General features: G+C 45.0%; 1 protein-coding gene and 1 pseudogene across 2 annotated transcripts in view; one reads left to right on the forward strand and one right to left on the reverse strand.

Annotated features, from left to right (window-relative positions):
• Window positions 1-14,008, forward strand: part of DIXDC1 (DIX domain containing 1) — a 77,400-nt gene that overhangs the window by 3,920 nt on the left and 59,472 nt on the right. Inside the window, exon 1 of one of the 2 annotated variants that reach the window (XM_012659148.1) lies at window positions 2,340-2,507. The exons of the other annotated variant lie outside the window; for it this stretch is intronic. Within the exon in view, the coding sequence (XP_012514602.1) occupies window positions 2,448-2,507 (60 nt within the window). The 5' untranslated portion in view covers window positions 2,340-2,447. Of the gene's footprint in view, window positions 1-2,339; window positions 2,508-14,008 lie in introns of those variants that run through there. 2 annotated transcript variants of the gene reach the window in all.
• On the reverse strand, window positions 9,860-12,198 carry LOC105822151 (annotated as a pseudogene).

Genomic DNA, 14,008 nt, shown 5'->3' on the forward strand with positions numbered 1-14,008 from the left:
TTTACAGACAGTTCTAGTGGACACCACTGCTCTAGAATATATGGTTGGTATAGTTACAGATTTTCAGGGAATAGTGCAGTCTTGGACCACATGCCCTGTAATAAATCTTTTATCAGTTCATCACAATTCTGTCTTAATTCCTCCAGTATGCTGTGAAAGGCAATGCAAAGAGCACAGGGCCAGGCCTCAGAGGACTTTGGTTCATATCTTAGCTTCTATACTGACCTGCTGAGTGACCCCCTCCTAACCTTGGTTCCTTCTTCTATGAAATAAGGGAGTTGGATCAAATGAGATCTTTTTTGGAGCTTTAAAATTCAGTGATTTAATGTCTTTTCCCAGAAACATTAAGCTCACTGATCGCACTTTGACCAAAGATGTGTTTGAGAAACAGTGACCTGTGGACATAGATAACTGTCAGCAGGACCTCCCTCCGATGTCTCAGTATTTTCTGCTCTGTGTCCAAAGCATGATGGGCTCTCAACCAATCAGGATCCTCTACCAAAGTGTCCACCAACTAGGTGTTTTTGTTTTGCATCATTATGCATGTAGATGTGTTGCATGCAGTTCTGTGCTGTTGGAAATTTCATATTTCTCTTTGTAAAAAGCCTTGTTGCATTAACATGGGTTAGTGACTCTCCTGAGGGAGGGTGTTACACCATGAACTATGGTAGTGCCAAGGGGAATTCTTGGCAATTAAACTTCTCAGCTAGATTATGCAGGACAGTGGTCTTCTGATTGTGGGCTGCTCGGGTCCAGTTTGATTTGGTGTCATAGCTTTTCCCCAGTCTTAGCCAGAATTGAACCCACAGCATTCAACTGACAGTAGCTGCTCAACACCTATAATGGTCCTTTGCTTCCTGCCTGTTGTGGTTAGAGGGAGATGTGTCTTTTTCCAGAAGCATCTTTGTGTTTAGTACCTTTAGACATTCAGACAAGATATTGCTAGCCTGGATGCTCTGGGTAAGGATTTTCTTTTTCTCTAGTGACCTGAGCAAGTCATTAAGTTGAATAAGAGCCATTACTGACATTTCTTGCTAAGGTACTAATGGAGTTTGAAGAGGGAATCTGGACCTTCTGGAAAATCATGAATGTAGAGTCCTAGCTCCTTGAGCTGCCTGTCACTGACCAGCTGTGTCCTTGGGCAAGGCCTTGACCTTCTCTGAGCCTTAATGCTCTGTAAACCCTTACTCTCCATCTGGGATCAGGAGGAGGAATGTAATATGGGTGTTCTTTCAGATTCTAGTTTTCCTATAGAAACAAGAGTTTGCACTGAGTGTGCAAATGACTAGTTTTCTTTAAAATAAATAATCGAGGCTTTGATTTTTGAATAGCTAGAAACAGGGGAATAGCTTTCTGTTTCATCTGAGGGAACTTTTACCTAGCTCTTTCAAATGCACGGGGACATTTTCACAGTCTTTATTTTAATTAAACCCGTTTATTTGAAAACCTGTTAAAAATACAGGTTTTACATTTTATCAGTTATTTTAAAAAGAATAAAAGAAGAAACACATTTTGGTAAAGCCTTAGTCATCCTTGATGTTTCCGTTGTGATCCTGTGTGATTTGTTTAGCACTATTCTATTAAATATGTTCCAATACCAAACTTCCCTCTTTCTACCGTCTTTTTTCCCCTCTCCCTCTGATCATTCTCCTCTTTATTTTTGTTTCTTTTCCTTCTGCTTCCTCTTTAGCCTAACCTCACGGTCCAGGACCCATGTGGAAAAAGGTTGCTGTTTTCGGTTAGTCTGGGGGGAAAAATTCCAATGATTCACTCCCTTTCCCACCCACCTTGTGGTGGGGTGCATTTGGCCTTAAATTAACAGTGTGTGAGAGTGTGTGTGTGTGTGTGTGCGCGCGCGCGCCCGCGCGCGCGCGCGCGCTCCCGCGGGCCCACCCGCCTGCAGGCCTGAGGGGGTGTGTGTGTGTGTGCGCCTGTGTGTGACTACAAGCGCATGCACACGCCGCACGCCCTCCTGTGTGTCAACGTGTGTGCGCGCCTGTGTGTAAGTACGCAGTGTGCATACATAGCGGCCCGCCCGCCCGCAATAATCCTGGTGTGTGTGTGTGTGTGTGGAGAGAAAGAGCGAAAGTGCGTGCGGTGTGTGTGTATGTGTGTGTACGCGCGCGCGCGCACGCCAGCCCGCCCGCGGGGCTCTCCCGCACGCCAGCCGGGCCGGGGGCCGCCAGCCAGCGCGCTCCACCCTGTGCGCGCCCAGCTGTTTCTATAGGAACCGCGACCGCGCCGGGCCCCTCCTGCAGAGGCCCCCGTGCGAGCATGCCCAGTGCGAGCCGCTAGTTTGGCTCTGGTCAAGGTTTCCAGTAAGTGGCATGCGGGACTCAGGAGAGATCCTAATGAGCTGAACCGGGAGCCTTTGTGTGCAGAGGGAGGAGGAGGAGGCGGCGGCCGCCTGGCTGGAGACCCTGCCCGGGGAGCCCCCCGCAGGAACAATGCTAGCCTGCCTGACCCGGGGGAACTTACTGGACGTCCTGCAGGAGGGCTTCAATGAGGTAACTGCCCTGCTCCTCCCATTCCCCCCTCCACTCCCCCAGCGCCTCCAGTCTAGTCTCCGGAAAGGGTCTTCCTCCGCCCCCATCCTCTCCCGGACCCCAGAGCACATCACCCGCAGAGCCGAAAGGGGGCTAAGGTGGTGGGTGCGGTGCAGACGAGTGAACCCGGAGAAATCAAAAGGGCCGCCTACCTCCAGCTAAGCTGGGCGATGACCTTCCCTGGTAGCTTTACCTGAGCCCAGCGGACAGGACCACAAATTCAGAAGTTATCTCCTTCCAGAAGAGGTGGTCTCCACTCTCCCGGGGGATTCTCGCCAAGGAAATCCTCAAGGAATCCCTGGATACTTGGCAAATGTGTTCATTCTATTTCAGGAGCTAACCGGCTGAGCCAAGGGAGGGGCGGGGTGGCATTGCATTGGTAGAAAGTTTTAGAGGGCAGGAGACTGTAGGTGGTCCATATGAAGTGCCCTCTCCGTGTTTGAATCTCCTGAATCCGGGGCAGTAGATTTCTCTGCAACCAAGGACATGGTTGTCTGAGAGGAGCCACCCAGCGAGAGGGGCCCTGGGTTCTGGGCCCAATTCAGGGGAGCCAGCGTTTCCTCCCTTCTGTGTGAGAGCTGGGAACTGGGGCCTCAATCTGACAGGCGGGATGGGCTAGGGCTGACTAGGGTTCGTTTTGTCTTAACTTGTTCCGTCTCACAGTTCCGTTATTTATTCCATTTGCTTCTCTTGTGACCCAGGAAATGCTGGTTTGGGACCCTTTTCCCTGGGGATTCGCTCCATCTGTCTTCCAGTGCTGCTGAGCCCCACCCCTGTGGGTTGCCTTAGCCCAACATCCAGGGAGACCTCGGCTGTTAGTTGTGCCTTTCTTCATGTCTCCCTTTCTTCCCTCGATGACTCTCTTTCTTAAAGTTTTTTAAAAAATTGGTTTTTAGTCAAACAATGAGCATATGAATACACTATCTTCCTAAATACGAACATTGCAGGCAAGATTGACATGGCTTTGCCTTTCCCCCCTCACCCGGTCCCAGCTTTTTCCCCAGAGGTAACCATTCTCATGAATTTGTGTGTAAGATTTTCTTTCTACAGCTGCACTACAGGCTCTTTCCTTAATTCCTGTTTCTAATTAAGAAGCTCTGCAGCCTGACCTGCCTGAGAACGTTCCCCAGTCCTGGCCCCTGTGCCCCAGCCTTGTTCCTGACACAGAGAGGAAAACTGTAGAAATGCTGTCCCAACCTAACCAACCGAGTCGGAATTTTCCCTTGGCTGAGAGGTGTCACAACCTTCATTGAAGGGCAGAGCTTGCATCCTGTCTGCACTGCAGGGCTCCTCATCTTTGCATCATTCCTGTCTGAATACATGTAAGGGCATTGTTAACAAAGAGCTACAGCCTGAGAGTTGAAACACGGAAGAGCCAGGAAGCCTACCTCTTTGAGTGCTTCCAGTATTCCTGGTTCCTCTTTTCTCGCTCTCTGCCTTTGGGCCTCCCCTGGTCCTTAGCTGCAAAAGCCTGACTCATCCACCAATTGTGGCGGAAGCTCCTTTGGTCATCTTATGGCCTCCCCTGCCCCCCACCCCGCTTTTTTTTTTTTTTAACCCAGCTCCCAGGTCTGTTTAGGAGGAGGAAACCAGCACAGAGTCAGTTCTAGTCTTCACTTTCTGCCCATTTTCATTTCCAAACCTTTCAACTGAAAAGTCACGTAAACCAAGAGGCTTGGCTATCTGTTTTTGTTTTTCATGCTTTGGTGCTTCCACAAATATCCCCACACCTCTAATTCTTCTAAAAATATAAGGGAAAAGGGGAATGGGAGAGTCATCTTTCTGCGGTGGTAATGGAATCTTCATAAAAACAACAGACACACAACTTTTTAATTAATTGATCTCTAGAATAATGCAGTAATGCCTTTTTTCGCTTTCTGATGTTTGATTTTTCTACCCATCCTGTAAACTTCCCTCGACCCCCTCCACAGGCTAATGTATGTACATCTGTTCCCCTCTGTTAGTAGATTTGAACTCTGAGAGCCAATGAGAATTTTGGTTTCTCTGAAAAACTGACATCATCTAAATAATAATAGTAATATATTACATTTAAATGGTCCCTTACAGTTTAAATAATTTTTTCATATATATAATAAATTATATTAAAATTATTATTATTATTTTGAGACAGAGTCTCGCTCTGTTGCCTGGGCTAGAGTGCCTAGAGTGCTGTGGCATCAGCCTAGCTCACAGCAACCTCAAACTCCTGGGCTAAAGCGATCCTCCTGCGTCAGCCTCCCAGGTAGCTGGGACTACAGGCACGCGCCACCATGCCCAGCTAATTTTTTCTATATATTTTTAGTTGTCCAGCTAATTTCTTTCTATTTTTTTTAGTAGAGATGGGGTCTCACTCTTGCTCAGGCTGGTCTCGAACTCCTGACCTCGAGCGATCCTCCCACCTCGGCCTCCCAGAGTGCTGGGATTACAGGCGTGAGCCACCGCACCCAGCCTAAAATAATTATTTTTATATACAGTATCACATTTAGTGCTATTGAATAATGGCATAATTGGTTATTTCAGAGTTGATGGGGCCCTGTTTGACTTACTCCAGCCTTTAAGCGTTGTTTAATAGATCCAGTAATATTTAATCTCTTTTTTTAGAGTCATATAATAAGGATGTAAATAGGAACTTAAAAGCTAGTATCAGAGTACACTTTGATTCCTCTGAGAAACTCTTCCTACTGAGACTACGAATACTACACATGTATCCAGTCACCTCCTGAGAATGATCCAAGATATCTAAAGCTATTCGTCATCACCCAGATGCTTTATAGATCTGTGTGGTTAGGACTGTGACCTCATTCTCCATGGTAGAGAAAACTGCCACAGGAAATGGAGCTATGGCCCTAATTGGTTAATTATAAGGGAACCCTGCAGCAGAGAGAAACCCTGCCCTCTGAATCAAGGCTTCTCTCTACACACTATAGGCCTGGGTTCCCAATCCGCATGCCACTGTGCATAACTATGCATGACAGAATTTTCTTCTACCACGTTGCCTGCATAGAGCCCTGGCCTCCACATGCCTGGCAAATAACTGATAGAATTGATCTTTGTCAGTGCTGTCAATGGAGTCCCTTTTATTGGCATGGCTAATTCGCCTTGTGAATTATTCACAAGTTTTGGCATCTGCCACATTCTGTAGCCTACCCTGGCTACATCCGCTGTTTCCTATGTTCTGGGCTTGGCCAGGCTTTCTATAGTTTACAGTTTCCCCATTCTGCATATATGCCTTAAAGCTATTTATTTGTTTACTCTGCCACTTGGTATTGGTGTTGTCATGTGAATATAATTTTTGGTTAATGTGCCAATGTGAATTTCTACAAGTGTTTTTCTGGGGACTGAACTTTCTTTAAAAAAGACTTTGATGCCTGTGTGGGAGCTTTTGATAAGCCTGAGATTATAATATGGTTTGGCCAGTAAGCATTCATTTATTTAGTTATTCAGACCAAGTGAGGCGGCTTATGCCTGTAATCCTAGCACTGTGGGAGGCCAAGGCAGGAGGATTGCTTGAGCTTAGGAGTTCAAGACCAGCCTGAGCAAGAGCGAGACCCCATCTCTACTAAACATAGAAAAATTAGCCGGGTGTCATGGTGTGCGTGTGTAGTACCAGCTACTCGGGAGGCTGAGGCAGGAGGATCGTTTGAGCCCAGGAATTTGAGGTTGCTGTGAGCTAGGCTGACTCCACGGCACTCAACTCAGGGCAAAGGAGTGAGACTGTCTCAAAAAAAAAAAAAAAGAAAGAAAATGTTGGTTGACAGGAAATCAGTTGTCTGAGCCTTAACCTTTTGAACATAAGATCTGGCAGACTTTCCCTACCAGTTTCCCTCCAAGTAGAAAAATAGAAGTTGAAATCCCACATTATGATCCATCTGCCTGGAAGTCCTGAGAAATATAGGAAGAGCCTTTGTCTGCTTTTATCCCCATAAGGGGGACGTTGAGTGAGTGAGGAAGAGGATCGGCAGGTAGAATATTTCTCCTAAGTGTCTCATGCCTTCCATGGAATAGCATTGGCATCCTTGGGCCAACTGGAGGCTTTCAGGCATTTCCACAATGAATTCTTCTGTACTTCGCTCTAGAAATTAAAGGCCTGTTAAGTCCTTAGTGTAACAAAGCACCAGATTTCCCAACCTTCTTTTTTCTATCCTGACTGATTTCTCCTCTCCCCACCCAGGCTCATTGGCTTTGTTCCCACAGGAGTCACTGCCAGCTAAACAGATGCTCCCTGGCAGTAAGCTATCGGGCAGCTTTATGTTCCTTGTGGTGAGTGATGGGCTGGCCAGCCGTGTGGAGCAGTGATAGGGCACTGTTTGCCAGGTGCCATTCCCCCAGGCAGCTCAGAGCATCTGCAGACCACTAGAAATGCTTCATCTGCCGTGACTGGCCTTGCTGTCTAGGCTGTAAGGACCAAAGGCTCAATCTGACACTTTCCTGAATGCATTTGCTTATTTTTGTTTTCCCCCAAACCAGGCCCCACCTAAGTGGTAATGGACATAACATAACCTTCAGTAGCCACGTGTGGTAAAGGGGATATTCCAGAGGCCTCGAGGGTTGGCTCTATGTCCTGTTTCTAGGATAAGGGACACCCCTAGACTATAGAGTGATACCTCATTCATTCATTCATTCACATGTATTTATTGATCACTCACCTTGTCACATGTACTTGTGAAGGAACAGAGTGTTTGGGGAACTCATAACTAGTGGAAATTTTAAAATAAGTTTAGGAGATGATATCTTTCAGAAAATCTTTAGCTCTACTTTCTGATATGTTATGCTATGACCACTGGGCTGAATGCTAATACAGTAGTCCTCCCTTATCTTAGGGAGATATGTTCCAAGATCCCCAGTGGATGCCTGAAACCTCAAAAGGTACCAAACCTGATTGCTGTCAGTCAGAACCTATTTCTGTTCATGTCTTCCACTCACAAATTTAATGTCTTTTCCACCTTAACTAAGCAATTATTATGCACTGTGGCTGAAACTTTTACAGTTTGAGGTGGAACAGCAAAACTAGCACACATTTCTTTTTCCTTCTCCACAATGTCACAGATAGAACATTTGTTCTTACTGTAGATCTTAGCAACCTCATCATACGATTTTTTTTTTCTTTCCTTAATAAGTCGGAACTTTCACTGTTTCACTTAAAGGAAACACTTTATGGCTTCTCTTTGGTATATCTGAATTGCCAGCATCACTACTCTAGCACTTTGGGGCGATTATTAAGTAAAATAAGGGTGACTTAAACACAAGCACTGCAATATTGTGACAGTCATTCTGATGATGAGACGGCTACTAAGTGAGTAATAGGCTGGTAGCCTAGGCAGTGTGGGTACACTGGACAAGGGATGATTCACCTTCTAAGTGGGACAGAGTGGGATGGCATGAAATTTCATCATGCTACTCAGAACAGCGCATTAATTTAAAACTTAGGAATTGTTTATTTCTAGAATGTTCTATCGAATACTTTCAGACCGTGGCTGACTGGGGGTAACTGAAACCATGGAAAGCAGAACCACAGATAAGGGAGACTACTGTACGAAGAGCCCTGTCCATACAAGGAAGAAGAAATTTAATAACATTTTTACTTGTCAACTTTATTTTTACCTAATTAGCCACCAAATTCAATGAACAAATAGCTTTTCCAGGTTCTGTAAAGGGCTAAAAGAATTAATAGGAAATAAACACAATATCGTGTTCTTTTACTGGCAGAATTTAGGCCAATAGTAACTTAAGGTTTCCAAATCTCCAGCCTTCCTCTCAGTTTCTCAGTAACTTCCTCGCCCCATCTCTGTACCTTCTGCTGCTGGAGGGTCTTAGAGTTCTAAACAGGTATCTGGTTTCACTGTAAAATATTTCCTTCCCAAGCCATTCATGTATCCTCCTGAACTGTCTCTCCAGCGCACCACAAAAACTTCTGCTTTTCTTGTTTGCTTTTCTTGCTTGCCAGACATAGAGCAGACTTCTTTGCTGTTTCTGTACTAGGAGCAGTAGGTACCACAGACTTCCCTGGTGAAGCCCAGTCATTGCTTTTGCAACTCTAAACAAGTTCACTGCAGGAATTCTCTTTGACCTTGAGTCTTAGAGGAAATAGAGAACAGAGGCTGGGTTTACAAACTTATATGGAAGGAAGGGCGGGTCCCAAAGAAAAACAGACAGAAAGTTACATTTGGTGGCAAGAAAGTTTTCAAGGTCAAGATTTCCTGTACAAAGGAAAAATATGGACAGAATTGTCTATACAATTTGAGTTTTAACTCAAATTGTAGAGTTATATGGAGTGTCTTGGAAGAAGCTGATGGAGATCATGGGATTGCTACAGCCTCTTCACACCAGCCACTACTTGGTACTACCATTGTTCTCACCACTTTAGTGGGGTCCAGTTTCATCAAGCTAAAAGCCTACTCAAGACAGTTTTGACTGTTGCTGTGTCTACTTTCCTTCTCCTGAGGCCTGACTCATTTTTTAATTATAAAAACCCTCAGTTGTTCTAGACTTCTCAATTACACTGGCGTCCTTCTAGCTTCTCCAGAACAAGTTAGTGATGAAACTGTAGACTGAGATTAGTTCTACAGTGTTACTGACATAGTATGCACCCACTGTCTTGCTTTTTTTTTTTTTTTTTTAATTAATTTGGTTGCAAGTGCTGAGAACCCAACTTGAACTAGCAGAGATAGGAAGTGGAATTTACTAACTCATGGAATCCAAGGAAAGACTGAAAAGCTAAACCATGGGAAGGGCAGGGATGCAACAAAGTCTCAGAAACCATGAAAATCAGGAACTCAAACACTGGCAGGATCTCTCCCTCTGTTCTCTGCCTCTTGTCTCTGCCTCTTTCTGTGGTAGCTTTATTCCCTTTCCCTATAGATGGCTTCTCTCTCAGGTGAGCAACATGGCCTATGGCAGCATCTAAGTTTTATATCTTACAACTTTGTCTGAGAGAGATGGGGGAGAGGGAGGAGGGACCGATTCTATTCCCAAATGACAGTTCAGCAAATTCCAGGGATTGGCTGGGCTTGACCAATCAAATCATCCAGATGAGTCAACTGTGGCCAGTGGTGGATGTGATATAATACCCCCCTGGTCATGGGACCTCCCACTGTGTGTGCCGAGGGGGCATGTTCCTAAAGAAGGGGGAACCATTGTGAGCTGGGCAGCTACCCCAGGAGCTGTTCACTACATTACCACCAAGGGCCTGGTTGATTGTGGTCCTACTGTGCCTCTCCAGCTTTTGGAAACAGACCAAGAACTAGGGGAGTGTTCAAGATGTATTTCTTTTTTAGCCTTTTGATCTTTTTTTTTTTTTCACTATTCAAAAAGCTTCATTTTTTTTGTTTAGCTTTTTGACTCTGTGCTTGTGCCTTCAACATTTTCTCAGTGATTTTCTGTTTCTCAGTAAGAATAGTATGCTTGATCCTGTTGTGGACGCATTTAGCACACATGGAACCAATGTAGACCCTGCTAAGATGTTTTTTTGTTTTAGACAACCCTCTAAGGACTTTAGGTCTCACAGCATGAACCCCTTGAAGTCTGCCTGGGCACATGCCACATGCAGATTCTGGTGCTTTCCCAATCTTCTTGGAATAAAGGCAAATAATTCTATTACCGGGAACTTGGGCCAGTTTAGTTTTACTAGAGGCTATAACTGTAGAAAAGCCTACGATGGTGTGTCAAATGCTGGATCCTTCTGAGTGCCTGTAGACACTGTCACTAGAAGAAGCAAGACATATTTCTTAATATTCCAGATATTTTTATTTTGCTCAACCTGCTATATCTTGTCTTCACTGATTAATAGACTAATAAAATGATAATGCTTCTACAAAATGTAGTGGGTTTTGTTTTCAGCCCTCAAGTAACTTCAGATGACTGGGGAGTTGGGGCAGAGGCTTCAGGGTGGAGAAAAATAGGGTGAGTGAGCTGGGCTCTAGACCCCCCCAACCTTGGCCCTAAGCAGAGAAACTCTCCTTTTCCCTATTTTACATATTTGCCTTTCACATAAGATATAATTTTAAAAAAATATTATGAGGCCAAAAAAAAACGTTAGAAGAAGAAAACTACTAGTCCAACCCCAGGGATTAATGTAGCCTCTTGCAAAAGGCATATGGTATTTTACCTACTACAGGAGAAGTCCTAATATATTGTTCAAACCAACCAGCAGAGCTACTGAGGGCCCAGACTTGCCCCACAAGCCTCTTTGAGGACAAGCGTCTTTGTGGGAGAAGTGGGTGGTGTGGCTGGTCTTTATAAGTGTCTACTTTCTCCTCAAGTCACTTTCTTCAGAGCCAGCAGTGGACATTTATAGCAAGAACAGGGTCTTGCCTGCCCCTTGGGCGAGAAGTACAGATATCTTCAGATCAAAGGGAGACAAACTAAGACTCAGTTTAGCTGTTGGCTCCCCAGATTAGATTTAAAGGGAGAGGAAGGAACCTAGGGAAGGCAGCATAGCCCTTTACCTGTGAGTAAGAATATCCCCACTCCAGTTGCTCTGTTAGATGCCATTTAACAGATCCACGTCAGCATGCAGTCATAGTAATGACATATCAAAGGCCTTTCTTAAATTTTTTTAATCAATGATTGACTTGAAGACATACTTATTAGTTTTTACATTTACATGAACCTGGGCAGAAAAGTAAATAGCCTCAACACCTTAATCTCTACCACTCTCCTGGCAAGACTTCAGCTTCCGCAATGATGATAGTCTAGCCTTCCAGTTCCGGGATGGTCCCCACCACAATGATCATCCCCCTCCGTACCACTTCAATAAAGCCACATACTGAGGCCACACCTAGAACTTACTCCACAGAATTGCCCCACTCCTAAAATCTTGATCTCAAAATTTCATATGGGTGCTCAAAACCCCAATTTTCACACTCCTACATCCTCATTAAACTTATTTTTTCCTTCCTTCAAGTTTTCCTCTCCTTCCTATTCTCTATCCTCTCAGCTTATCCTCTCTCTCTCTTTCTCTCTCTCTCTCTCTTTTTTTAAGAGATGGTGTTTTGCTCTGTCACCCAGGCTGGAGTGCAGTGGTGTGATCATTGCTCACTGCTGCCTGCAACTCCTGGGCTCAAGTGAGCCTCCTGCCCTGGCCTCCCAAAGCTGGAATTGCAAGCTCGAGCCACCGCCCCTGGCCTATCCACTCTCTCTTAATTTCTTTATGGCCCAAAGTCCACCATCAGTCACTTCAAACACTTTCACCCCCATGCTCACTTCCTTTGCCCTGGTGATCACTGCCTCTCTGCCCATTTTTGGGCCCAGATTAGCCCCTTGTTGGTTTCCTCTGCTCATGGTCCAGGCCTGCGGAACACTTCCAGAGCAAATCATATAACTGTGCTGATTGAATCAATTATAAAATGAGGATTTCCAGCCCTAGCTGAGTACTTGGTGCTGCCAGGACATCTTTAGCAGTCACTGTTCTTTCCAGCTTCCCACAGGGGCTCCTGCGAACCTCAGTTCCTTTCCTGAAGGCTCCTTCATTCTCCCTGTCCCTTTTACCCTAATAGATAAACCGCCTACTTCATATGAATGGGAGACTTGAAGGGCAGCTGATTTTGAACTCCTTCACCTTTCCCTTTCCCACCTCCACATTCCCCCACACAGGTACCTGCTCCTGATCAGAGAAGTGGCCCTCTTCTTCTCCTCTGAAACCTTGCTGCGTCATTTACCCCCTCTCTTGTCTCTTTGTTTTTCCCTCACTGACCCCTTCATCTCAGCCTACAAGTTCTCTCTTCCTAAAAAACCCTCACTCCCTGCTCCTCCTTCCTCTCCAGCTGATCCCCTGTCTCCTCCCCTCACAGCTTCGATTTTCCGACTTCTTGCAGTCTTCTCAGTTCGCTACCATCTGATTTTAATCCCATCACTCTACAGTATGTGTTCTCAAAAAATCACCAAAGCCTGTTGATTATTTAAACAAAAGGTCTTTCCAGTCCTCAGCCTGCGTTTTCTATAGCCATCTGACTTTATCAGCCACTCGTCTTAAAATTGTTTTCCCTGGGGGGGGCAAGGGCAACATATGTAACCTAAACATCTGTACCCCCATAATATGCTGAAATTAAAAAAAAAATTTAAAAAAAATTGTTTTCCCTGGATTCTCACATCATACTCTCTCCTCAGTCATCTTATGTCTCCCAAGAGCAAATTCTAAAATAATTTTTTTGTTGCTCATCTCACTTCACTTGTCATTTTATTATTGATAAATCCCAACTCTTATTCTGTGCCTTTTCTCTCATTTTATGCTTTCTTTGGTATAATAGAAATAATATATTTTTGGGTTCAAATTCTAGGTTGACCACTGATCAGCACTATAATCTTGAGCAAGTTTTCCCATATGAAAAATGGGGCTAGTAATATTGATTTTAAGGATTGGGTGTGAGGATTAAAGGAGATAATGAGTATGAATGCCTCCTTCAGTGGCTGACAAGAATTGGCATTCAGTGCCCTCGGGTTGTCTTCTTTCCCCTCGGTGCCCTCACTTCCCACTCCCAAGTGATTTCTTACTGATCACCTTACTTTTTGGGATGTTGTGGAGCCCAAGATTTGGAGTTTGCACTGAGTTCAGATGTTCTGCCATTTACAGACCTGTGACTGTGGGCAGGTGGTTACTCTCAACCTTGGTTTCCACATCTGTAAATGGGAGTAATAGTTCCTCACAGGATCAACACTGAGGGAAAAAGTATATTTATAGGCAAATATGTGGTAAAGTGCTTAGTACAGTACCTGGCATGTATTAAGTGCTCAGTAGATGATAGCTATTACCTTGTTTGCAAACTTATATGCACTCGAACATGTATCTCCCACTCCAGCCCCATGTCTTGTGCTCTAGACTTGTGTTTTGCTAACTGGCTGTGGAGCACATCCACCCTGATGTTTGAGACTCTTGTTCAAAACTGAGCTGTTGACTTTCCCCCAATACTTGCTCTTCTTATATTCTCCATCGCAGTGAAAGCATCACCAGACAGCCAGTCATTCAGGTGTGACTTTTTGGACCCTCTGTTTTGTCACTGCCTATATATCCTATCAGTCACCTCTGATTGGTTTCTGGAATTTTTCCTTTTCTTTTTTTTTTCTCTCCACCCCCTCCCCTGAATTTGTCCTTTTCTACTGGTGCTGCTTCAGTTTAGGCTCTCATCTTCCCTCACCTTACTTATTGCCTGGTCTCCCCATCAGCTTCCCAGAGCTGCACGCTGCTGTTTCTATCCCATGCTCTACTGTGTCCAGAGTAGCCCTTGTAAGATGCAGGAATAACAGTTTCACTCTCCTGTTTCCAGACTCCATGCTTTCCTGATGAAGGTCTTTAAGCCTTAGTCTAAGTGCTGCTGGTCTCGGGCTGGCCTGTTCTCCATCATCATCACATGCCACTGACAGATCTGCCCACACGCTCCTTAACTGGCTCTTCCTCCAAGATGCCGTAAGCTTCATGGCCCTTCCTCCTTCTAGCACTTCTGTCCTTGTCCCCTCTCCACCTGGCAGAC

Source organism: Propithecus coquereli, unplaced genomic scaffold (assembly GCF_000956105.1).
Source record: "Propithecus coquereli isolate 6110/MARCELLA unplaced genomic scaffold, Pcoq_1.0 Scaffold6, whole genome shotgun sequence".
Taxonomy (NCBI): domain Eukaryota; kingdom Metazoa; phylum Chordata; class Mammalia; order Primates; family Indriidae; genus Propithecus; species Propithecus coquereli.